The sequence below is a fragment of the Pterocles gutturalis genome, unplaced genomic scaffold (assembly GCF_000699245.1).
Source record: "Pterocles gutturalis isolate BGI_N339 unplaced genomic scaffold, ASM69924v1 scaffold14544, whole genome shotgun sequence".
NCBI lineage: Eukaryota > Metazoa > Chordata > Aves > Pterocliformes > Pteroclidae > Pterocles > Pterocles gutturalis.
In genome coordinates, this window is record NW_010135947.1 from 57380 (window position 1) to 85123 (window position 27744).

The 27744-nt window shown below is 35.8% G+C and overlaps 1 protein-coding gene across 1 annotated transcript in view; it reads left to right on the forward strand.

Annotated features, from left to right (window-relative positions):
* The window catches only part of KCNMA1 (potassium large conductance calcium-activated channel, subfamily M, alpha member 1), a gene marked incomplete at both ends in the record, with an annotated part of 119421 nt that overhangs the window by 54654 nt on the left and 37023 nt on the right, over nucleotides 1-27744 (forward strand). The window contains 4 exons of the mRNA XM_010082111.1: nucleotides 3981-4067; nucleotides 8007-8083; nucleotides 11518-11526; nucleotides 17433-17606. Coding sequence (XP_010080413.1) covers nucleotides 3981-4067; nucleotides 8007-8083; nucleotides 11518-11526; nucleotides 17433-17606 — 347 coding nt within the window. The remainder of the gene's footprint in view (nucleotides 1-3980; nucleotides 4068-8006; nucleotides 8084-11517; nucleotides 11527-17432; nucleotides 17607-27744) is intronic.

The following is a 27744-nucleotide window of genomic DNA, read 5'->3' on the forward strand; positions in this document are numbered from 1 at the left end:
TTCCAATGCATGACACAGAATGCATATGGATTAGCTATATATATATTGCTCTTAAATGTAATGAGTTTCTGTCCTTTCTTCCCTTTTTTCTACATCTTCCAATATCTGCAAAACTCCCCAGCCTTGGAGATACATAAAAATAAGACACTAGCTGAAGCTTTCTCTCTTAAAACTCCAGTTTACTTTGCCATGTACTTATCTTCTCAACTGTGGGTATATATATATATATATATATATGCATATTTTCATGAGCTGCTTGAACAGATACTTGCATCTCTAAATAACTGATTAATGCATTCTTCTTGGTATGCTCATAAGCCTGTTTTATTTTTGTCTGTCCTCTTTGTTTCCTGTATTCTATTATTTTAATTCAAAACATTTCCCTTCCTGTACATATTATAAGGTGAGTGCTTATCAAAGCATAACTTTAGCTAATGACACTACAGGTCTCATAAGAAATAATCAATTGCTGCTTTAATAAGCAGCATATTTAATAAATCCATATAAACTCAGTAGAAAATGCTCATGATTTTTGCTCTGGTTAAATAGCAGTGTGTATATAAACCCAAAGCTTTATGAGCCTTTCCTGTAACTCTTTGCCAATAGCAGTGATGGGGCAAATTAATTTTTATTCCCAACAGATTTTGCTGCTGGGATCATCCTGCATTATCCGCAATCACATCTATATTTTGTGGCTATAAATACATTGTATTTGTGAAAATAAATATATGTGAATGAAGTATAAGATCTGACAAAAATAAAAGTCTATACCCTGACCCATCTGAATTGATTTCATGTCTCAGAAAAGCTTGAGATACAAAGTCATGCTCACAGTCCATTACATCCTAAATGAAGCCAGTTACTTCTGATTTAAGATTATCTTCACTACCTCTTAGAAGAACTGCTTCATTTACTCAGTTTTGTCAAATTTTAAGTTCTGTGAGGGGGAGTGAACATTTACATGTCTAGTGGTTACCTCAGCTTGTGGAGTTTGGGTTTTTTACTGTTTGGGTATGGTTTATCAATCTCCAAGAATGCAATGAATTAAAAAAAAAAAAAAAAGTTCATCTGTGTAAAGAAATGTGTTCATCTATTTTCACTGAAAAGTTGTAGTACTTCCATGATTAAGGACAAAGAATTAAATAAGGTCACAATAAGTATTTTTCTGACAGAGCAGCACCCATTTGTACCTAAGAAAAATACCAAACCCCCAACCATAATCACTTATTTTAGAAGGAACAGTATAGTAGAAATAAATGAGACTAGCATCTGTGGAAGATTTTTGAGTTTAACAGCTAAATTCCCAGTATAAAGGCAGATTAAGGATTAGCAGACAGGGAAGAGAAAAGGTGGAGACTGAAACACAGATGCAGTTACAGACATGATAGAAAGTTTTATCAAAAACACTGTGTCGAGTTAGTGGCAGAAACATTCTCTCCTAGTTCCTGAGAAGTGACTTATCTAGGCTCATATGGGCTTTCAGGGTTCAGATAGGCCATTCTCAACTTTTTTCTGTGAGTTTGCTGGTAGAGTGTGTGTCTCATCTCCCTGTTAAGGTATCTCTGTAACAGCTAGTAAGTGCTCGGTAGGCTCAAGTGACAAAAGTTTATATAGGGAATCTAAATTTTCCAACCTGATTGTGACTTGAGTGACTGGTTTCATATGAATAAATTTTTGTGGGGTTGTTTGGGTTTTTTCCTGCCTGTTTTGTTCCATTTTAAAACCCGTGAAATTGTATTTTAAAACTGCATTAGGTAAATGTTTTGGTTGCAAATGCAGCTGTTAAACCCAGTCCACTAACAACAGAAGTACCAGATGTGAAGTTTAGCAGTGCAACTTTAATTCATCCCACTTATCTGTGTGCATAATGTAGGCTTTATTTACACCATCACATTCCATTTTTTGCAATACTACTGAACTGTGCTATGGAGATGAACCTGCTGTCTGTGGTGATGACTTCCTTTTTCTGTAGTTCTGCTTTCCTTTTTGTTGCAAAGCTTGAAACTGAATGAAGGAAAAAGAAAGATATCTGGGTAAATGCTGTCTTTGAGATTTAATTTCTGTTTCAGCCTCTGCCACAGAATATCTGTGTGAGAGTGGGCTAATAATTTAAACCAAACCTTTTACAGATGACTTCTGATTGTTTATTATTTTGGGAACCAGTCTGGGCTTTTGGAAATACTGAGCATTCTTACAGCAAAAGTCTCTAGAAGGTGTATATGGACCTATGCAATACTAAATACTTACAAAAATGACCTGTAGGCATCCCAAAACAATAACTACTGTACCTAATAGTGATTTAATCTCTCATCTGTAAAATGGGATAATACTATATCTTCATTCTTCTTGTAAAATAAATTATATATGTGTGAATCTTATGCATACTGTAGTGATGAACACTGCAGAAAAACACGTAAGAAAAATATGATGCTGATTTTAAAAAAAGATAAACTACATGAAGTCATGCCTGGAGTAATGGCAGTAAAACACCACTGAATGATGTTCCAGATTGTGAGAAAAAAGTATTTTGTCACTCTTAAATTAAGAACTGTATCACAATGTCTAGATAATGGGGGCCGAATTATGGCTGCATCACCAACCTTCTAATTCTTAACTCATGAGCACTTTACTTTGCAGCCTACATATTATTTTCATAGGGCCTTCTGGGAATGTGTAATCACACAAAACAATGTGCTCATTATAAAAATTCCAGGTATATTTTTTTGTTGCACTCATTTATTACTAAAGTGTAAATAACAAATAACATCTTGAATAAGAGATCTCCTTAGACCCGTTTTCCCTCTTGACAATAACATGAAAGATTTTTGTCCTTCAAATTTTAGTAATGTATATCTGTTCAGAAATGTGGTTTATTTGTTTTTATATATAAATATATATATACACACACTTCCCTAAAATAAATTTTTGCTAAATCCACAAGCATTTAAATTGCTGATAGTCTTTATTTACTGTAATTTGCATATGTATGCCATTACTACGTTTGGCTTACAAAGGCTAAGCTTTAATAAAAGACGAAAAAGAGAAACCTTTTGACAAGCTTTATTAAGTTTTACCAAGTCAAAAGCTTAGTTGTATTACACATTAATAAAACTTACTGGTGAATATATTAACATCTGTTTCTATCTGTATATTTATGTTAGCTTGGTACTTTGCCAATTACATTACCTAAAATCTAGTGTTAAAGTCTTATGAAAATAAAAAAGATATTTTGCAGAGAGATATGGAGTACTTGACTTTTTGATAGCAGTTTATAATTTCCTTCATCAGATTTAGCTGAGGCTATTCTGTCAGTGTGGTCGGGTTATTTTTGTTCTTCCATGGCTGCACAGCAGTTTTTAAAAAAATTTCTATTCATTTTACGTTTTTTCAGCTATCGTGACTGGTTGTCTTGTACCATTCCCCTTGAGTGTATGTGTGTATTTATTATTTTAAGCAATTATATTATATGTCCAGATAGGGGTCCCATTAACATTTGATTTCACTAGAAATTGGCAAAAATTTGCATCAAGAGGTTTAGCTTCATAAATGATATTTCATATTCCTATTGAACGGTGGTTGCTGGTTCTTCCCTTTTCACCACATTATGAATTTTTCACCCCTTTGCATGACAGAATGAGAAAACTGAAATGCTCAGCTTTGCACATCATGTTTCTAAGAGGCCTTATTATTTTGTGTAGTCTATATTTAATGCAAAACCATAAAAAACCAAGATGCAAACACTTAAATGACATGATTATAGGCAGAGGCATGTGACTATTTCAGACTTAAGCTTTTGTAAAAAGCATGTGAAACTGTTCTTGATTGGAAATGTCAAGGAAGAATGGCTTAAAATTTCCTTTCAGCCTTTTCTAACTAGTGGGTCCCCTATAACAGAACCAAATAAAGCTATTTTGGAACATTCAGTTGAAAGTAATTTAAATTTACGATTTTTTTGTTTTTGTTCTTGTTTCACTGAGCAGTATACTAATCAATCCTGGAAACCATGTCAAGATTCAAGAAGGTACTTTAGGATTCTTCATTGCAAGTGATGCCAAAGAAGTAAAAAGGTAACTAATATATTTTGATCTTTAAATTTAAACAGTATTTAATTCCTGTTTTTTCTAAATATATTTTTTTTGTTATCTGTTTAAAGATTCTCAGAGGGAATTGAGTTGGTACTCTTGTGAACAGACCATCTGTGCATGCCGTTTTCTTAACTACAGTCCTAAATATCAAGGAAAAATGAAATAATTTTACAGCACATGTGAAAAGAGATGAAGAGGCTTTTTTTTTTTCTGAGTTCTACTAGAAAATGCAAAATATTTCAATCTGATTTCTCTGTAATTAATTTGTTTCAGTGGAATTACTTTGAGAGAGGACAGGGATTACAGTTTCAACCGAGTTTCAGATTTAGAGTAGTTCTTATTTACGTAGACTGTAGCAAATATTCAATGGGGGCAAGCTACTGTATTCATTCAGTAATAGGATTAGCAGAATAATATTTTTGTTCTTTTTTATTTACTGGAATTGCATCCTCTATGGCCTCATAATAATAAACCAAACTACAACACTGCACTATATCCCAGCCATTGTACAGAACTTCACTGGTTCGTTGTACTTGGATGTATTAGATTTGATTTGATTGAAAATGGGTTTTATGGTATTGTGGTTAGGACCATATGTGCATACTCTTCTTTGTCAGAGTTATAATATGCTTGGAAAGAATGAAAGAGCAAGGTGAGAAAGTAATTTATAAAATAATTATTCAATGTCTGAAAGATTAAAAAAAAAGGAATATTTGCAGCTGAGTGCTTGCTCAGAATTTGTGTTGTTGGAAATCATGCTATCAAGAATCTGATTTTTGCTTGATGTCCTCCTTGAGGTTTTAACTAAATCCTACGCTTAAAATGATTCGAGTGATAACCTTTACTAAGTCCTAAAATTTTTATTATTAAATTACAGTGAAAATAATATTTAAGCAATGCATGTTTGCCATGAATATTTAAAGAAAGTCAAAACATCATATCAGTGAAGTCACAGAGAACTTGAATTCTGTTCTTATTGGAATAGCTAAAATAGTTTTTGGCTAGGTGAAGCATACCAAACAGCACAGCAGTGCTCCTGTCCTGTCATATTTCTAGCACAGTCTTTGGAGTATTTACATCCAGCATTGCCTCAGGTGTGCTGACTTTCAGCATATAGTTCTTTTCCTCTTTAGTGCTTTTCTCTATTTGAATATACAGAACTGTCTTCACATTCCTTTACTGAGATACTAGCTTTTTTTTTTTTTCATTTATAAGGCATTTTAAACTCTCTTATGAAATTATTTCAGATTGTAAGTAAAAATTACCTGGCATAGCATTTTTAAAAGGGAAAAGTTGACTGTTATTAATGTGTTTAGAGAAAATTTACACATCATTCATCTAGCAGATTTTATCTAATAGCAATGTGAAACAAAATTCCCAATTCTGCCTTGCTTTTTGCAGAAGGCTTTGTTTAGAAACATGCCGCCTCCCTTACCACATTTCTTAGCTGTTCAGTGCAAAGCAAATGATTATCAGATGTGTTTCAGCTAGCAAAACCAAGTATGTAAAGTGTTTATTTCATCCTTTTGAGCTATGATTTGGAGTAAAAAAAAAAAAAGTTCTAAAGTTGAGGTCTTTTGGAGGGGAAAAAAAAAGGATTTTTTAAAAAAGCAAAATTAAACATACTATATACCTGAAATTCAAATTAAATTATTCTGGGTTTGTGTTACATGCTTATGCAGAAATTTCAGTTTCTTCAAGCTAAAACTATTCCTATTTATCAAATATACATTTCACAAAGAAATATCTAGTGCAATGTTCAATTAACTTCTGTGCTAGGACTACTTTGGCATTTTTAGAGTGATAGTTACACACTATAGCTAAATAGCTTCATATAAAATGTTGAGAGTTTAGATATACAAACTATGTAAATTACATCTTTATTTTTCTTTATCCATTTATATATTTAGTACATATTAGTACTAACATCAGAAATCCATATGCTTCAAATCCACTTATGGATAAGACAGTAAAAATGATTTTATTACAGCAGTCACTTCAGGTGTTTGCTCTTGACTTTGCACACAGGATTGAAGGCACTCTTTAGGACATTTGTCCTGCAAGAAACGTGATCTGTAAAAATGACCTGTGTTCGATTTGTGTGATGAAGTTTTGTGAAGGAATATTTGTGATAGTGCATTCATGTTCAATACAGGGGCTTACACATGAATTGGGGAGGAATTGTAAAAATTGGGGGCAGTTTTCTCCTTCTTGCTTATGTCTTGACATCGATGCATGGTGTGGAAAATGTTTTATACTAATTTCCTTGGAGGCAGTTTGCTTTCTTTTTGTTGGAAGATGAATATTTTGAAGACCAGAAACTTCCAGCAGCAAAGTATACAAATGTTCAGAGAAGGCCTTTTAATTTTTCATTCTGCTACCTGGAAATAGTAAGACATTTCACAAAAAAAAGAGTGTTCTTCCATGTTATCTTGATTTTAGAAATGCTATAATAACATTCAATGAGGTCTTACTGCAAACTTAAATTTGTATTCTCTGGTCCATATCTCATATGCTAGACATGCTAACTCTCTCCTGATGGGTCACTGTACCTGGGCCGTTACTCAGAGGTGTAAAATAACTTAGATAAATTAATAACAATTTTAATTAGGTACCTGGTACATATTTCTGAACATTCTCTTTAATGTAGTTCTACATGCGGTGGACACTGCCTACTTAATCTAAAAAGAATTAGTAGTGATCATCCTAGCTGAACTGTCAGAGCCTGTGTATTAATATTGTTTATTTTTCTTTTTATGTTTTGGACTCAATTGCTCTGTTCCAGTGACCTCCATGCTGTTGTAGCAGTCCAACAATCCTAAATCTATGGACAATACTGCTGGCAAAATCCATGGGTGGTTGCAAAGTGGCAGCTTTGGTTCTTACTGCCAATTTGTGTCGAGAAGCGTGCAATGGGAGAGGGTGGGGAAGATAGGCATGGAGCTGACATAACCCTGAATATGGATAAGTACAGGGAAATTTCAGCAGGTTAATAAGTATGTTTAATTTGTTATGCCAGCAAGAATCCTGGGAAACTGACTGTCCAGCTAGAAGTCAGATGTGTGATCCTCATGAAATGTAACACAGCAGCCTTATGTGACATGTTGACTTGACAGGCATGATTCAACTCTCCTGTGGGCAGTCTGATGCATATTTATTAAATTGGAATTTTTCTTTAATCTTGTATAAAGTTAAATGTTTACCCTTTCTCACTTCCTTAGTTCTGCTTATGCTTCATGTAGTGGTGAGCCATTTGATGCAAGAGAAGTTCATAACCAAAATCATTAAATAGAAACCTTGATGGTTCACCTTGTTAACTGCATATTTTTGCTTGAAATTTTGGCTTTCATCTGTTCAAAAACAAAATTGTTTTTCTCTATTCTGATATAAAATACAAAAAAATAGTATGAATTAAGATTATTGTTAGGAACTTACATGTTGATCTCACTGCAATATCTCACTATATCCAAAATTACACCTTAGTTGTGACCAGGCTTAAAAATTGGCCCAGGGTGATAGACAGTCTTTAAAAAAATAAAAAAATAAAAAAAATCCAGTATATCCAATAAGATCACGGAATTCATTATGTGTATTTTTTTGTGACAAAACTAATTGGATGCTCTTTTTTCTAAGATGAAAGACAAATGAACTGATACACTGTGTCATAATTATCATCCCTTCTCCCAATTACTTTTCAAATAAAAGTATATTAAAATAAACAGTAACTTGGAGTCTTATGTTAGAAATTAATGGTCTTGCAGCAACTATTTCCTACTTTAAATGTCTAAACCTTTTCAATGATTAAAGAAAATAAGTGCTGGCATGTTTCATTAATTTGGCACTGCAACAAGATGAAATGTGGGCCTAATTTCATTTGTATGGATTAAGAAATGTGTCAGTTTTTCCCTTCTATCTCTCCAGGGCATTTTTTTACTGCAAGGCCTGTCATGATGACATCACAGATCCCAAAAGGATAAAAAAATGTGGCTGCAAACGGCGTAAGTAATATTTCTATCACTCCCTTCCTTTCCTTTACATGAACTGTTCAGCCTTGAAGAATATCTGTACATGCCATTACATGTTTTACACAGTGATACAGAAAAGCTAAGAAATAAATGCACAGCAACATAGTAAGTGCTATTCACATTTCTGAATTCTGTGTGTTTATTACATTTCACACCACTCACACCTGTTTCTTCATTAAAAAACCCATTAAGGGTCTAAAACTAACACAACCTGAAGAATTAAATCAAGCTAGATTTGATTATGGAGGTTTCTGAGTTAAGAATGAGCTAACAATGAAGTTCTGCTCTCATTCATACCATGCAGAAATCCAGTAATTTCAATAGTTTTTTGTAAAGAACTTTTGTCTATCTTGCTGAACGTGATTCTGTAAAAGAAGAAACTAGGGAATTATATTTCATCATATAACTATAGAAATAAGTTATTATTGGAAAAAAATAGGTTTTACTGGAGGAATGCATTGTCTGGAAGAAATTACATGTTAGTGTCTCTTACATATATCCTTTCAGAAGATTCCATTGCTGTAATGCTAATATTTGGTTTAGTTAAGTTCTTGGGTATGCCTTTTAAATTGTGTGGAAGATTTTGCATGAAGAAATAATTGAGCTTTGGAATTGAGATCAGACTTTGCATCTGTATTTTTATAAATATATAGAAATCAGTATTTTATCTGCATATACTTTGAAAAGGCTTTTTGCAGGAACTAGCACAACCATATTTTGGCCAAAGATGTTTTTAACCCATGGATATTTTTAATACTAATATCAAAAGGATTGAGGGATCCATTTCTCAGTGGATATATGAATATGTTCAGTTCAAAAGTGCTGATCAGGTAAATTGAAATATCTCAGAAGAGTTTGATCATGTTTATTTTACCATTACTTTTAAAAGGGAAAAAACTCCTATTTATAGATCCAGTTATAGTGTTATCAGTGCAGTATCTTAGAGGATGGAAGAAAGCCTAAACTGGACCTTCTCAGCCTTTAAGGGGTGCCTGAAAATAATTTATTTCTTGAAGATAATTTTAAAAATAAAAATACATTACTGAAGTTTTTAAAAAAACTCCTCTCCCCGCAAAAAACAGGAGTGTGGAACAAAGTAGTATAATTGAGAGAAAGCAGCTGAAACACTGAGAGAATATGGTATTTATCCTCCCAGTAGCCACAAGGAGAGCAAAGCACTTGAAAAGCATGTCTGATGTGGAAGGAATGTATGCATTGCCTAACATATTGGAAAAAATTTGTTCAGGAACAATTTATCCATGTGAGAATGTGACCTTTGAACTGCTGCCAAAGCCAATGAGGCTGCTGAGTAAGTTCTGGTAAAGCCAGTTACAGATGCCTCAGGGTGCCTGTAACTTACCAACCAAATCTTTTTTCCAAATTACCCCACAGAAATATGTTACCTGTTTATCTGATTCTGTCAAAAAAGGCATTTCATTTGTATTTTTTTCAACTCCTCCTTCACATACTGTATGCTTTTCACACGATGATTAAAAAAAAAATAATTCCCAAAGACCTGTCATTTTTCATTGAAAACTGTTAGAAGATAGGAATCAGGAATTCACAGTATAAAGGGTAAGAGCCTTTTATTATTGATAAATTAAAATCAATGTAACCTCCTCAGTACTAGGAAACCAGGGAGAAAGCAGAGTAACCTGTGACCCAGCTAACACAATGGATATATTACCAGCAGTAGGAGCATGGAGAGTTGAGAGTGACAACTTCTGTGTGTAGCAGTAGGAAATGTTCCAAATGGCATGATCACATGTATCAGTCCAATAAATGAAAGGATGTTGGACAGATGAAGAAACAAAATGATGGGGTTAGTGAGGCTGAAGGAGGCAGCTGTCAGAGCTGCTGTAGTGAGCACTGAACACTAAGGAGGGAATCATCTGAGTCAGGTGAAAAAAAAAAAAAAACAGTCAGTGAGAGTAAAATTTCCCTTAAATTTCCCTTTAATTTTCTCCCCTCTCCCCCCGTATGACCTCACCCCTCTCCTTGCCTACATACACACACATATGATCACAGGTACCATGTAGCTGGCATCTCTCAGTACAGCTGAGAACAGCTTCCACTTAGGAGCGTGCTCACAATTGTTTGGAATACAATGCTTTGCTTTTAAAGTTCTGTCAATCAGCAAAAAAAAATTAAATGGAAAATTTCAGCAGTAATTAGTGATTTTTGGTCTCAAATTTTGATGTCAATCTTGAGATCTCTTTTATGGGACCTGATTGTTTTAAGAAGTAAATCTTTAGTGTGGTCTATTATTCATGTAAAATGTCTTCACTCTAGCTTTCAAATCACTAGTAACTTTTGAAAATTTTAGTGTGTTATCCATCTGTAAGCTACGCAAATCGTTGGTCTTAAAAATGCAGTGGAACCAAAAAAAAGCATAAATTAAGAAAACTCTTTTCCTATTGAATTAGGAAATTGTCAACAGCTAATATGTCAATTTGATTTTCAAAGACACTGCAAATAGTCACACATGCATTATATGTAGTCCCATATAATAAGTATATCTTTTAATTAGCAAGTGACATAGCAATTACAGGCAGCTGAATGCAGAAAATATGTAAGATTAAATAAAAGGTTGTATGTAAAAGTATTGACACAGTCAGGTGAATTAAATGTGAAGGAATATCTTTACATGGAAAACTTAATTATGGTGACATTAATTAATGCAGCTTCCTGTGATGCTTGAAAACCACATTCTTTAAATAATGCATCTGAGGTTGCACATCAATTTAGATACTGTCTGAACATTAGCTTGTGGTATTGTTGGGGTCTAAATGTGAATCTGACCTACATAGCCATTTGTCCAAACCTGTTAGGCCTAATATTAATAATTCAAGGCAGATCACTACATTTCTGCAAGGACAGGGGTAATTAAAGTAACCTTGCTTTCATTTTGCAGTTTCTTTGCCAACCTTTTCTCCTTACCCATACCACTACCTGAATAACATATGAATGCTGGTGTCACATTGTCCAGAGAAATGCTTGTGTGTAAATTTTATTCACAGATTGTTAATATGGTTTTTTAAATGTTTACAGTCTCTTACCTATTCCATTTAACTCCATTTAGTTCTTGCAGCAAGGGGCCATATACATGTATATATTTATATAAAATGCAGCCACACTGGGATGAAATAACCTAAACTGAATGACCTGCTCCTCCTGTTTCTTTCATTTTGTGCAACAGCTATGGTCTAATTCACGATATATTTTTTCTAGTGACAGTGCTCGCTGTGAATGGTGGGGGTTGAACCCCAGAGGGGACATATCATGTGTACATTGATGTGTTTGAAGGAATTTCTTGTAATCTGTGACAATTGACAAACTTTTGATTTATTTTTCCTCTTGCTGCCTTGGAACACGGCCCCTACTATATTTTAACTGCACACTGATAGTGATCTATTGTGAGTAAAAATGGGTTCCCTGTAGCCCAGAGTGCGGTCCAACCTGTCTTTCTCTAGCAGAAAGTATTTTTGTTCAGTATTTTGGTTCTTTTCTTTATTTATGTTGCATGTAGCAGTGACGTCATACCCACAAGTTTCTCATCGTTTACACCCACGGAGATTAGGGTGACGTTGAAGAAAATACAGCAGTTTTCCCCTCTTCCACCTTTTTGCCCTTTTTTTCCACAACCTTATTTTTTATCCCTATTTGATAATGAGATCTTGGCAATGGCATTTCCTTTAAATTATTCTAGGGATATCTCATGAATTTTTAGGGATATCAGTGAGGCTGGGGTAATTACCACTGTAGCACTGTTTGCCTGGTTAAGTGCAATTCATTGTCAGACCCATGTTCAGTTTTTTTGTACTTTGTCTTTTCCATTGCATAGCTGACACAAAGATCAACACAGCAGTCTTTTAGTGTCCTTGTCTAACTCCTTTCTCCCCATCAGCCACACGCACACACACACACACACAAAAAAAAAAAAAAAAAAAAAAAAAAAAGAACATGAGGGTAAAGCCAGACAATGAATTAAATGTGTGGTGAACTTTTAATGTATTAATCTACTCATATCTTCAACTGGAAACAAGCTACAGTGATTGTTTTCCCCAGCTTGCTTGTTTTGAAATTAATTACATTAGTAGAGACACACTGACTTTTTCAGGGCCTAAGCTGTAAAGTTTTCCTTTATTATTATATATAGAATACAATCCTTATAGACCACTTCATGTCAATCTAAGTCATACCATTTTAACGTGTATAAAATCTATGAAGGCTCTCATCAGCCACTTTTAGTGTGTACAGTCATGATAATTTAAATAAACACTGCATTTGGGACATGGAAAGAATTTGCTGCTTAGAAATAGAAGCACTGAAAATAAATGTATGGGTTATAGGGCAGTGTGGATTATATGGGCTTTTTTTTTTTTCAAACAGCAAGAGTGATCAAATATTTCTTAGCTGCCATGAGGCATTACTGTGCCAGATGGAGGCTGCTAACCATACCATATAACTGCAGCTATTCTAAATGAGTCTATGAGACGTTTTCAACATTTCACCAGATATTCTGAATTTAATTGTGTGGTGACCCTTGAGGTCTTAGTCAGGATTGAGATTTTTTTTTCCCCTCTCAGCTATAAACACTGTAGGATCTTGCAAAGAATCAAGGAAAAGTTGACACTCCTGGAGCTGAATGGTAAGGTGCTAGCTGTCTTGTAATTGTCATGGCCTTCATTGTGGTTATCATTATTTACTATTTATCTTATTCTGGTGCCTGCAAACTATACTAAAGGATTGAGATCCCGTTGTGGTAGAAAGCATTCAAACAGACAACAGAAATTTCACCAAAGATCTCCTTTCAGCCAATAGGATGACACAGCAGAAAGATGAGGCAGCAGAGAAAAGCAGATTGTAAAACCAGGTCAGCATGATAAGAATCAATACTTAATAATAAACCAGAAAGAAACTAATTTCTGTGGATAAAATGATGAATCCTGTTGACTTTGAGGCAAAATACTGGAAGTAATTTGGTTTTATTTGACACATATATTGAGGCCTTTCTGGACCAGAGAAATTAGTTTAAATAATAATAAATAAAAGAGCTCTTCGTGAAAAGAGAATATTAAAAAAGAAAAGGTCATGTAGCTTTGACTTGTTTTCTTCCATTTCCCCAATGGCTTCTGTTTGTTCAGAAATGCTTTGAGAGTACACTGGCTGAGAGTCTTCTTTAAGGTAATGAAGGAAAGGTCATGATCAGATTTGAAAATTCAAATGAATTGGTCTATAAATGTGCCATTACTTCAAAATCCATGAGTCATTCTTATAGCTACTAAAATAGGGCAAAATGTCCATTCAGGTCACCTGCTGTTTCTATAGTTTTGACAAAGAACAGCACTGTATGAGTTTCAGAAAACAACTAACCAATTGCCTTTGATTGCAAAAATGGTAAGAGAGTGAACAAGCTGACTTGGTGGTCTCGAAGTTGTTCTGTAAAAAGTAAATAATGGAGAGATAGCTTTGCCTGTTGTGGTAAGAGAAAATAAATTCTCACAAACAGTGTAAGATATGCTGCTGTATTTTTCAGGAAACTGAAACTGCGCTGGGGGGAAGTCTTTTCAGTATTTCAGTCTCATGATGCTAACCAGCATTGCCAAAAGGCGATCAAATCAGTCTGGTCGTCCTTTAATGCTGCTGTTATTTTACTCATAGTGTAGATCATGAGAACTTGATGAATTGAAATGTCACTGTACGCATTTCAATTCTCAAGTGTAGTGGGACCTTTTTGTACCATTTTCTGGTGAAGAAACCTTCAGTCCATCTTCTTAACCAGCGGTTGTCTCATAGAGATCCACTAGATGTCCTCGTGGATCTACTTTTTGCTACCGTTGGGTCTCAAGCAAAACTGCTGTAGTGGTGGGTGGAATATAAGGACTGGGTAGACTCTATGGTTTAAAAAAAAAAATCAGGAAAGATGAAGGGATACTTTGTTCTGCTTGCCTTAAAAAAAAAGACGCTGTTCCTTCACATGTTAGGTAGAGAATAATCTGCAGTTTCCTTTGCTTATTTCTGCAGCTGGAAATATTTCCCACTACTTTTTGTGAACTCTAAGTGTCACCTCAGATCTAGACAATCTAGAAATTTTAACTGGACTTTTGGGTTTTTGAGATCAGAAAGCAAGGTATTGCTAGAAGCTTAGACATTTAAGGCACATTCTTTCCTTATTTGAATGGAAGGCTATTGCCTTCTGAGAAAAATTGGAACAAAAAAAGTTTTTAAAAGTATTTATTTACTTTTTAAATAATTGACTGAAATTTTGCTTTCCTTTTCCTCTTAAAAAATCAGAAAATTGCTAGTTCATACATGCCTTGTTTTGTTAGTAAATTATTTAAGTAGTCTGATTTCTGTGTCTGTGATAACTTCCCCTGATACTTTTACTAATTCATTTTACAAATGCTATGGGATTGTTATCATAATAAGCAGAAGAACCTGCTCTTCCTTTTTGTCCATTTATTATTCAATTGAAAATAAGGAAATAATTTCCGTCATGTCCCATCTTACATTTTCACTAGTTGCAAATAATAGTTCTAGTCAACGTCCATAACATTTCTATGAGTAGAAATGTGAGTTGATTCTTGTACAGGTGCTACAGGTGTCAAATGAATTTAACACCAAGCCAGAGGCTGTTCATAAGGTCCCCCTATCTCTCTGATGATTCCCATTTTTTTGTTAATGTTTATGGAAGTTTTATAGGAAATGGTGTGTGTGTGTGCGGCTGAACCATTTAAAATCATTTCTGTCTTGTCTTTGATCTTGTCACCAGTCCTCCCGACTAATACTCCGTGTTTTGTTTTATTTAAAAGAAAATAAGTATTGTATTTGGTATGAATGTGACAGTGACTGTATAAAAGGAATGAAGAGTAACAGCATGTTTTCTTTCCGAATTGTATTGCTCTGATGTGCAGTTGCTTATATACTGGTTGAAACACTTATAGCAAGTCCTTTCTGCTACTTACATTTCCAGGTCCAAGCCTGTTTCCTGCATGTTAATGATGTGAAGTATTAAAATGATGCATGATCTCCAGAACAATTGGTCAAAATAGTTAAAAACAGTCCCTGAAAGGGCATTGCTCTTGAGAAGCACCATGGAGTCCTTCCCCTGTTGAACAGAAGGGCTTAAATTGTACAAAAGTTTTCCTTCCCAACCCTCCTTGCCCTGAAGGATGATTTATTTTCATGAATGTGTCCTATCCTATTGACTGTTGACAAGATATGGCTACAACTAAATGAAAAGCAGGGACTGTTACTAACCAGTGACATAGCAGTTGGGAATTGCTGAGCAGTGTGTTTTGCTACAGCATTAGATTCAAAAAAGTCCTTCAAAACAGCTATAATAATAAAACTAAAATGGGCCTGCCTTTTACCTCACCTGCTGTCAGTGCGTCTCACAAATGCCCTTTATTTTTCTTTCGTTTCCTTGAAGTGAAAATAATAAAATAGGCGCAATGGAAAGAATTGCACATTTTTGGTAATATATTTCATTTTTCTGCCCAACTTTTCAATTTTAAAGAATGTGTTGGGAAGAGTTAGAGGGAAACCGTGGGAAAGCAAATGCTGTTTTGAATTTTCTGTGTGGTTTGAGTGTGTATGCATCAAAAACTGCAGTGGAAACCTTCTTACTAAAAGCCAAGCTCTGAGGAATGATGTACCATGCAATGAACGAGCCTGATGCTGCATGATGACTCTCTGAACAGCTGTAAGATAACTCTACTAGGATGCTAAAAGAACATGGCATTAGTCATGTGAGCAAAGTTTTAGACAAATGGAGTCGCTGCTGAAGAGATCACTCATTCATCTCCCTCAATGCCTGTTTTCCACAATCATAATGTTACCCTTGCTTGTCAAGTATACTGTATGGCAAGTCATCAAGGCCTTAGAACAGGACTTGACCCATTTGAATGATTTAGATGCCTCTTCCCTGGTGACTGTGGCATTAAGAAACTGTAAAAAAATTAAGAAATTATTTTAAATTTAATGTCATTACCATAATGTAAAAGATGCATCGTAAACTGAAGGTACAGGCCAGAGAAACATTACCTTTTTTCTGCATTTGCTTTTAAGGTTTTGTTTTTGCCTGTCAGTGTTCTGTTCTGTTTTTAGTATAATTGAGTCAGTTCAATCTAAACCATTACCAAAAGTGTTGGTTCAGTGCAACATGTGAAACAATTGAAGTGGCCTTTGCGTTTCTGCAGACTGAAACATACCTGTGATTCAGGTAACATGTAAAATTGCACAATGGTAATTACACATGCATTTATAAAATAGAATGCTGTTTATTTATAGGAATATGTAGAAAGGATGTTCCCATGACTGAAGGATAGAAATGTTCTGTTCTAACGTGGCACTCCTTTTGCAACTAGCCCCTAATTGTACATTCAGTTAGTTTGTTCTTGATCTACCTCTGAATCCAGAGCAGAAAACATGCCAATGATTGGTTCAGTGTGTTTCAATGGACCAATGCTCTGTGTGCTTTTGGTGATGCCTTATTTGTGAACTGATTTTAATGTCAAGCATATTTACCATTATTAGTTGTGTCTCTTATATGGGCAAATTTTGGTATTCTGTTAAGAGTTAATTTGAATTCCTGAACACATAATGTAAATGAAGTAAATTCTTCAGAAAATTTCATTAACATCTTGCAACTCTTTAGTAATGTGTAATTTATTGCAACAAAGGAGTTCCCTGGCACAGGTTAATACCGAGACATAATTAACATATGTTTAAGAATAAATATATTTTTATATCTGTATATATGTATGTATGCATATAATGTATATGTGTGTGTGTATGTAAGAATATATGTGCATGTGTGGTTTTCTGTGTGTGTGTATACATACATGCATATATATAGATATATAAAAGTCATTGATTTTTACAGGAAGCAGGATAGGCCAAAAGAATCTAATGGATTAGCAGCTTTAGCAGCTAATTAGCAGATTTTTCTTTTCATTTTAGCCCAGTAGTATTAATTGTGCCAAGGGAAAAATACATTCTTAGGATTCTTTGCTTTTGTTATGTTCTTTTTTTGATCCAAACACTTGACTGTAAACAGCAATCCTTCCCCATGTCTGCGGTCACCCTATAAGACTGAATGGAAATAAAGAACAATGTATCTTTTGCCCTACTTTTAATGTACAGCCAAAGTGTTATCAATAATCATTGCTTTTTTTTTTTCCTGGGTCAAGACTGTTAACATAAACTAAGGCCTGTATTAAATCCCTTAAATTACCTTCCAGCTGCCTTGTTATATATATAACCTTGCCATTAACCTGCTGCTCTTCCTCTCCTCCCATCCAACACATGGTTATAGCCAAGATGTCCATCTACAAGAGAATGAAACTGGCATGTTGTTTTGATTGCGGACGCTCTGAGCGTGACTGCTCTTGCATGTCAGGCAGTGTACATAGTAACATGGACACCCTTGAGAGAGCCTTCCCACTTTCTTCTGTCTCTGTTAATGATTGCTCCACCAGTTTACGTGCCTGTAAGTTTTAACACCAACACATGCTGTTCCATGTCCGTGGTGTCTGTGGTATCATCCCCGTCTTGTGTCGTACATTGTAGTTTTGTGAGTTTTACTGGGCTGATGCTTTTTAAAAAACTCAACCCCAAATTTTAGTACAGCTCTGTATTTATATTTCTGTTTTAATTTATTTTTAATACAAAAAATGTAATTCATTATTTTGCTTTGTGTGCTCTTTAAGAAGCATGCTCTTGCAGTAGCATTCAGGACCTTAGTAGTGCAGTTTGGTGACAACTATTTTATTTGATTCATACAATGTAAATTGTCATTAATTAAACAATAAGTGCTTCAGTGAAGGAACAGGCCTGTGTCTAAATCTATGACTGATGCTAAGTGGACAGCTTTAATGGTGCTGGCAGTAGAGCAGCATACAATAGGCAGTGAATAAATATACAGGATACAACATAGCAGTGGAACTGTAGTAACTGCAGTTCTATTCTATACTACTACCATTACCTTTAGCTTTGTTTGTAACCCTTAATTCTCAATGATCCAGGACCTTCCATCTAATACTGAAACTGCAGAAATTTTAGTAAACATGGTTGTGTTTTTTGTAGTACCTTTTCAGAACAGCTAGCTTGATGCAAAATTCCTGATGCAAACTTTTTGAAGTTAACTGTAGAATCTGTCACATCGGACAGTACCATTCTGGAATATGCTCCAAAAGCTCTTTTGAAAGATCGGAGTTGAGAAGTTAGAACAATTCTGCGTAGCCATTAATTCCTTGGGCAAGCAGTGGGGGTTCCAGAGCTTATTTTATCAGTGGTGGTGAATTACTTTGCTTTAACTCTTTCGATATTTTAACTATTTTTCAAGACACAAATGTGGAGTATGTAACAGTACTATTTTTATTAGCATTTTTTTTCAGAAGACTGTGTCACTTAAACTGATTCCAATAGGATTTCTTAGAGATTTTACCAGAAATCTTCTCTCTGTATATGCGTGTAAGCACTCTGAATGTCCTTTCTATCTCCTTGGTTGCAACTCATGCATCACCTCAGGGGAGACAATTCCCAGTTTTAAGTCCTATTCTAAGTTACAGGAGTTTTTATCTCTTAAAGAGACCTTTATCGGGGTAAAACATAGCAAAACATATTTTATTAAGAAAAGAGAACAAGAAGCCTTCCTGGATTGAGAATTACTAACAGCCTCAGTAACACAGTAACTGGTATAGTTTGCATTTAATACAGACTGGTACAGAGAGAATGTAATGTGGTTGGGTAGCAGCACTGGTTTTAACAGCAACCAGATCAGGCTAAATGAATATGTCCCCTACAAATGGGTAAAATTTCTGTCATTAGAACTGTTTGGCAAGGGAAGAAAAACTGGAATTTGTAGGTTTACCATAGCTTTCAAGTTCACTTAAGAGTCTACAGAGGCAGATAAAGTAAACAGTTTTGATTGTGTTGCCTGCTGAGACAAAAATCTCCACAATAATGATATCATTGCCACCAAAAACAATACTGTTGGGAAACATGTTAGATCTATGTTAATTTCTGAAGGATAATTGATATTGACAGCTTTGAGGTTTTTTAGCATCCTGTCTTTAAAAGGCCTTTTCCCCCTTCATCACTCCATCAAATCAAAGGAGATCTCCTTCTTTCTCTTGTGAGACTGGTCACTTTTGACTGTTAATAAGTACGAGAATTAATATAAATTCACACTCTTTGCAAAGCAGCATAAGCCGTTCTTTTCCAATTAAAATAAGTATATGTACATATGCAATGTTTCACTGGTAAGGCTTCAACAGAAATCGGTGTGTTTTCTTTGCAGTGCACAGGGGTCATATGATGCCCATCTTGACAGAGCTAGTTAACTCAAAGAATGGTGGAGAGAGTCAGCTTTTCATTCAGTATGAGCAGATGTGAAATGTAGAGTGTTTGACAATTATAAATGGCAGCAGCAGGGCCCCAGAATCAAAGTGAGGTCAGATTGGTGGATCAGATTACCTCTCTTACATTCTTTAGTTGTTCTGAAAATCATTTTAAATTAGTGTCAGTGGAGCCACGATGGGTTTTGCCCTTTGTCTTTTGTGCTAGGACTGTATTGTTTCCCCAGACACTCATTAAAGGTCATTATACTATTACAGGACTTGCTTTGGTCATGGTGCCCCAGTTGGGTTGGTTTGCTTCTACAATTCCTTCAATTCCTTCATGCATTTATTTCTTTCTTTTTTTTTTTTTTTTTTTTTTTACTTTTAGTTCTAAAAGCAGACTTTTTTTCAAGCTACAATGAGTAGCTTTAGTAAGAATTAATGCTGTTTGTAAGAATCTGATGTCAAGCAAAAGATATCAATTTACATATTCACTGATGTATACAGAATTTAGTGTACTAATTGTATAATATGTAGAGAAAATTATATTTGCAGTCTATTTTCCATTGTGAATCAGTTTCTCTGATATTTTATTGTTGCCTGTACTTCCAGCAAATTAAAATCATAATTTGATTAAATATAACTACCTTAAAATAGCTTTTGCGTCTATAGGCAACTGTCTGGGAAAAAAAAAAATGTGTATGACATTTCTAAATGTAAGGAAAGTGAATTTTAAAATCTTTTGTGTGTCTACATTTTTTCAGGATTAGCTGCTTTTGCTAGATTGCTGCATGAACAGCAGTCAAATGGTCCAGGCATTTTTGTACTGGAGACTTAAGTGTATTTAGAGTGAAGAGAGACATGTAGCCACTGAAAAACCTGGGCTGGTTTGTACAATGAAATTATGTTACTGATAAGTGTGATGTTTCTGCTTAGGTCTGTGCCATATCTTGGGGAGTGCCATTCAAATGATTGATTGATACAGACAGAATCTTAACCTGAACCATTTAATTTATCTGTTTCTGTATCACCATGGCTGCTGCATCTCAGGAACATCAAAAGTTCATGTTCCAAAAGGACACCTTTTCTAAACTTGTCACTGTGCCCGCTGTTATTGGAGTCTAAAATTCCGAGGATGTTCTTGATACTAGGCCCAGGCGTATCTAATTCAGGTTGTTAGAAAACATGCTTTGGCATGCTCTGATAGTTCTGAGAAGCTTTATGAGAAGACTTGGACTTTGGTGAATATGAAGGATCTCTGTAGACAAAAGTCAAGACTAATTATTACTATATTTTTAATTCAGGGTTCACTCCAAACTCCTAGCCATCCTATTTGGAAAGAAAGGCCATGCTAAGACAAACTGGACAAAGCTTAGCTTTTGAAAGTAGCCAAAGCATGTACTTACCTGTGTGCCAAGCCCTGTTTAGAACTATATATTCTATCTGGTCTTCTAGTGCCATCATGTGGTTTATGCTGAACAGACGAGTTAGCTGCTGAGTCTTTCTCAGAGGACCTAAAATTGCATTCTGCAAGATTAGATGAACATTTTGGGTAGTTTGAATAAGGACAGCTGTTGAACCAGGATTGGCACACTATGCTGAAGCTGTTTGGCAATGTGGTTTAGCAAATTAGGGCAAGGAACACTCTAGCTGCTTCACTGACCTGTGCTACTTAGGGCAGTGTAGACTCTGCCTGTGTGTCTTTACAACTTAAAAATCCAAATTCTATAAAGAGAGTTGAAATTATGTATCACTGATTTAGGCAGAGAGAAGAATGCGTAACACACACATGTTGGTCAGTGTATCTAAAACTCAGTTGTGTAACTGTACGTGGGCTTTTGTAAATGAGCTGACCATTAAGTCCTGGATTCCGAAATTACTGGCTGAAAAGACAGCGTAGTCTTTATTTCCCTTTGAATGCAAGAACTGTGTCCTCTACTTTCTACAAAAAACTAACAAACAAAACTAACCTACTACTTTTCTAGTCCTGCTGAAGTAGCCAAGACAACACAAAATATTTGCTTTTATGGATGAGCTAAGGTGCAGGAAGGACCTATACGTGCCCTCTCAAAGAACAACTTTGCATGCTAGAATTCTCTTTTTGCCCTTTAGCAGCAATGGTTTCCCTTTTACAGGATACATATACTACCTTGTGCTGGCTAGAGACTTTGAGATTCCCAAGCAAGCTATAAATACGATCCCAATTACATTATAATAATATGAAGAGGAAAGGGTGGGGTACTACCACTGCTCTCTCTCACTAAACACCTGTTTTGAGCTGTGAGAACTCTATTGTGGCCACAGCAGGGATGGAAACTAATTTGCTCTGAAATTCTTACTTTTACATATGCTGCATAAACACCTTTCTCTTTAATATAATCCACTGATTCCTGTGTGCTCACACTGTCTCACCTTTGTCCTGTGCAAAAAGTCAATAACACACCTTTTATGTTTTGAGGAGGAAGAAATTGAAAGAGTGAATAAGTGATCGGGTCTTCTTGGAAAGGAAAGATATGTAGCCCCTCAGGGATGGCATCATCATATCATAAGCAAATAATTGTAATCAGATTGTTATGTTTTTACAGCTCGCTTCTATGGAATGACCCCACCTCTGTATATTGGAGAATGATATAGCATTATCTTGTGTAGCCTGGTTTGTTTTGGGTTTTTTTTGTTTTTTTTAAATGAGATTAATGAAAATGGAACATTAGAATGAGACATAGTGCCAAATAAATTCCTGCTAGTTCAAAGCCACAGAGAATATAAATCATGACCCTGTGTACCACACTGTGGGTAATAGATTCATTTATGTAAACCTAGTTACAAATATTGTTCGTTCTTTTAGGGTGAGAGATTTTTACCTCAGTTACATTAGTTCCCATGTATTTCAGGGTTGTGTTCGTGAGAATTTACATGGCTATGATGTTTCCTCTAAATACCTCTACAATAACACGTGTTCCCTGTCAAAATGCTGAAAAGAATGTAAAAATTGACACCTGTGTATATTTGAGAGTGTTCAGTTTTGCAGATGAAATATTATTTTAGACAACTCAGTTGAGATACAAGTCCAATACAGCTGGAAAAAAGTCAGGTGTATAGGTCTTAATGTAGACTGTGTTGCTGCTGGGTAAAGACGAAAATCAACTTACCTTCCTTATCCACCTTCTCAGAATGCAAACTACTGTCAAGAGAGCTGCTGTTACCAAAGTTGGCCAGTGGGGTTTCAAAGCATATAAAACTAGACCATGGAACAATTGAAAAAGAAAATTCTAATATGGGAGATTCCTGTGCTGTTCTGTAGAGGTTCCCTGATACGAAGTCAATGCTTGTACATTGACTTGTACATTAGAGATTTTCCATATTTTCAGCCAGCTCAATAGCCTGTGGTACTGGCAAATCAGAAGCCAAACACCATGAGATGTGCTTCTCTAAGAATGAAAATCTCCTAATCACTCTTCCACTTTCAAGCCTAATTTATATTTGCAATTCTGCCTATTCTAACCTACTTTCGTTCCATCTTCTTCTTGCGGCAATCGCACAAAGATGCATGCAGGTGTTTCCACTAAAGAAGACAGGATGAATTGACTTACTATATGCAATGACAGTCTTAACCAGTGTCGCGACCCAGCTCATAAAACCTTCCTGGGTGGGATGAGTGGGGTTCGTGGAGATTCTGTATATTCCCTTGGGGCAAATTAAGGTGAGACAACACCAAAGAATTGGATACTGGCTTATAACTTTAGTGCATATAATTATTTAGGGGGAGAGGGAAATGTAGGGTATAAAATGAGGAATATAGCAGAATTATAAAAGAAAACAAATTACTTGGTAAAGACAATTAATGACAACACTACCAAAAGCCAACAGCACCAAATCTTACAGCAATGCGATAACGACAGCGTAACTTCCAACAATACTAAGAAACGCGCAACCACTTGTAAAACTTGCAATCACTTAACCCGCAACCGTTCACAACACTTGCAATCACTTTTCAGTACTAAAATGAACAACCTACAGAAAACCTGCTAAACAAGCCCCAAAAGGAGCTGGCATAAAACTTATAAGGTGTTGCCATATGTGCCAGAGAGAGAGAGATCGAGAGATGCTTGAGGAGAAAAAGAAAGGAAAAGGAGAGAAGAGAGAGAAAAGTTTTCACCACTCTTTGGAACCTTGGAGATGAGCATTGACATCTTGGGTGGGGGTGTGGGGGGGTGCTCGATCAGTCTGTCAGCATCTGAGGAGTCCTCAGGTGGTGAGCATAGGCGCTTTCTCTTTGTTTATTCACCTTTTATAGGCAAAAGTTTTCAGGTCTACACCTAACTTTCTTCAATTAGCATAGGAAGCGGAGAGGGGTGTCTCCTTAATTAGCATGGGGAGAACCCTCTTTCTGTCATGTGCAAGAGGGGGAAGGGTAGCATTAACCCTTTCAACCCGTTGAGCTGGAGGTTGTGCAGACCCTGTATTAGATTAACTTTGGCCTTCTTGGCACTTTCAAGCTAGAGGCGGTGGCCTTACTCAGCAAGGGTTTGCTACTTTGTTGTAAGAGCAAGACTAGGTCCTTTGTTAGTGAAGGGAGTAAAGCCTTCTGTGCATTCTTTGCTTCTTATTGTCAGCAAGGGATAGGACTAGGAGTCTACAACTGAAATGCTTTGAGACATCACAAGACCTTGCCTCATTGGAACCTTGACAGGCAGCCACAGTTTTCGTGTAAAACTGCATGAATAGTCCATTACAATCAGCAGTCCAGAACTGCTTGGTGGAATCATAGTTTCACTGAACCAATCCTTTGATTGTCTGTGCAGACCTTCAGGTGATCCTCTCCTTGGTGCAACTGTATGTTTCTCTGCATTGCTAACGTAGAGATGGAAACAGGGATCACAATGGGCTGGTGTATGCCCTCCTGACACTCCAAGTATCTATTCCATCATTTTTTCATGTGAATAAATGCACTGGGACCTTTATATTTCCTTTTCTAACACTGAATAGATGACGTTAATTACAGAGGGGGAGAAAAAGTAAAATGAAACAATATTTCCAATTTGGTTTACAATAGGTGACTTCAGGTATGTAGTTTGACTCAAACACTCTAAAAATGAATCCCTTTTGTTCTGTATTTTAATAGAACCTGAGTGCTGCTAAATTATTTAACTTTCTTTTGGATATAATATGAGAATACAGATGAACACTGTGATGTAGAAATGCAAGAACAGAAAAAACCAAAACCAAAATCAAAACAAACAAAAAAAAACCCCAAACCCCACTGTTCCTTTTCAGACAGTAGAATGGTAAAAATGAGACAATCTACCTTTTTACACATGACTAGAAATTATAAATAATGAAGCACACACCTTTTCGGATGAGTTTTGTGATGGAGTATGTACCACTAGGCTGATGAGAGGATGCTTTGCCCCATTTGTGATGTCTGTAACAAAGAGAGATTAACATGGGATGGAGGCACTGCTAAGTTTAGCAGCAAATCTTTTGAAGAATTGGGAAGGTGGGTGAGGGGAGAGATGAAGAAGTCTGTATTTAATTCCTTTAGACCTTTACAATGAGTAGTGATTCTTACTAGGGTCACGAGGAAGAGACTAGTGAGTGGCTAGCTTTGATGGGGACAAGCTAGAAAAGATGCTGTCTGCATCCTGTGGAGTGAATTTAGCAGAGGGTCTTATGCAAGGTGACATGGAAATTATGTTTGCATTTTTAGTTCCTGAGTGTGGCTGGTTGTCATGAAACTCACCATGACAGTTTCTTACCACCAGGCAGTAGATTCTTCCTGTTACCTCCTTGGTGTGGGACAGATGCTAGCCAGTTAGCTCTCCTCTACTGTTTCCGAGCTATTTCAAGCGACACATGCCAGAGCTGGCTCGGTTTCAGCTTGAACATTTCTGTCATAGCCCTGCCTTGAGCCCAAATTATGACCTTTACTATAAGAAATAAAATACTTATGAACAAGCAGTGGCTTGATCCAGAGCAGGCTTAGAGCAAATGTCAAGTGTCAAGTCAGTCTCCTGCTTCCTTATTCCACCTGCATTAAGAACGTAGATTAGACCCTAGACTACAGCACTGGCTGCCTTAGGCTTTATGGGTCTGGAGAGACATAACTTATTAACAAAGAGTTATTAAATTTTTATCAGTTTTATAACACAATGTAAATGCCTTCTATGAATCTATATTGTATTCATTATAATTTAAAACGTTAATTAAGTCAAAGTTGCATTTAATTTAGTTCTAAATGTGCCTTTGGGAGGAAGCTTTTAAAAACAGCTGCAGGATTGAGAAGCTCGTTGATGCTGGGAAGCTGTTAGTACCATTTATCAGGATAGGTCCCCCAAAGTTGATTGCCATTTTGAGTCTTAGCTAATTTGTGTTGATGTTATTGGGCAAGGTCTCAAATTAATATTGAACCAATAACAGCAGAAAGCTATCAGCTCATGCTAATGACAGATGCACTTTGATGTGTAATTTGTGTTCTTTTCAAATGGCTTCCAAACTGAAATGAACGGTTGATTTGTAAAACCTGTATTTCTCGTACTCTTGTATTATATTTTTCTCATTTTTTATCCTTATTGATTGGCTGCTTTTATAATCCAGGGAAAAATCTGTTCACTGACTTGCAATATTGTCCCTCAGATTTATTAGAAAAAGAAGTCCTCTGTCCTAGAGCTTCTACATTTCATGTGATTTGAAGTTATTGTCATGCGTAGAAGGAGTTGCTAATTGAAATATACCACAGACCACAGTATCAATATGTAAAGTGGAATGCGTTTTTTTTATAAGTCCTCCAAACCAAGTTAAAATGTACTTGACTTGCACTGTATATGGGAGTGTAATTGCTTGTTGTGCTTTTTGATGTAAAAAAAAAGAGAAAGAAGGAAAAAACCAAGCACAGTGTTTCCACCATTATTCCATTAAAACCCCCAGCATATATAAGATATGCATACCTTTAATCCAGTGAGTACTCCCATTAGCTGTAGTGTGAACACTAATGCACATACTCTGTGATTCATACTTATAGAGTTGCAGAAAACCAAGCTAGTGCTTACCTGAGGTAGGAGAAACCAGATATCTTCAGATTTTGTCGAGTTCAGTGTAGAACCCTCAGAGTGATCCAGCCCTCAGCCTGGAAGCCAGAAGCAACTTGCAAGACAATTTTTTATGAGTCATCATGTTTTCTACTAAGTACCTAGAACCTTTTCAGGTATTTGTATATGCCAGCACACATAACCTCATGAATTTTTTATATGCTACATGAAAAGAGGAGATTGTTGTCACATAACTCTATATGTGGTTTTTAAGTGCCACCAAACAAGCACCCATCCAGGATAAATGCTTTGATTGGTGTTATAGTAGACAGGAGGGAGTTGAGCAGAAGAGGAAAATTTTAAAATTTATTTGTGAGAAATGATAGCTGTATTTTTTTAGTATGTAATTTCTTAAATATGTTGATGGTATTCTTTAAAATGCATTGAAGTTTAGTTGTTGTACTTTTACTATTTGGAACTATTTACCGGCCTCTGTTAGCATACTTTTTTATAATACAGTGATACAGCTTCCCTTGTGATATTTTATATATTACTGAATGCTGTAATACTGCAATTCACTTTTTATCAGTGACTTCAGGAAACATACTGTGTGCTACCTCACACACACACATGCTTCACTGACTGATCAGATCTTGTTAGCACAGTACAATTATTCTGAAAAAGAAGGGTGGGAAAAGCATTATTACTATGTAACAAGTGGCCAGTGTCATCTGGTTAAAAATTCATGTGGACATTTTAGTTTGACTGGAAATTCTACCTAGGCAAATGGCACAAGGCAAAGATCCCAATCTTGACTGTGCCACTGACTTACTACATGACTGTAGTACCTTTTCCACTCAGAGTCTGAGAATATTGTATTCTCAATATTATTGTATTACATTTTGTGCTAAGAAGCTCTTTGATATCCTTATATTTTGAAGTATTACATGTAAACCTGGGTGTCCTTTTGACAGTGATTCCCCTGTGGAGGCCAATTTTCACGTCTTCTGATCTTTGCTGAACGAGGTCATAAATAGACAGCAAGGAGGAAAGGAAAGTTAAATAGGGTACATGACAGAAAGAAGAATGGCGAAATTACCAGCACTACATTGTTGCTGTCCAGTTTAGGGAGGTTTTGAAAGGGGAAAGTATCTAAGAGGGCATGAATGCCTTCTGTTTAACTGCATCAGCAGGGAAGAATCTCTTTTTAGATTTCTGGAAAAAAAATATTTTTAAAATCATCTGCAGGTTTTAGTGACTT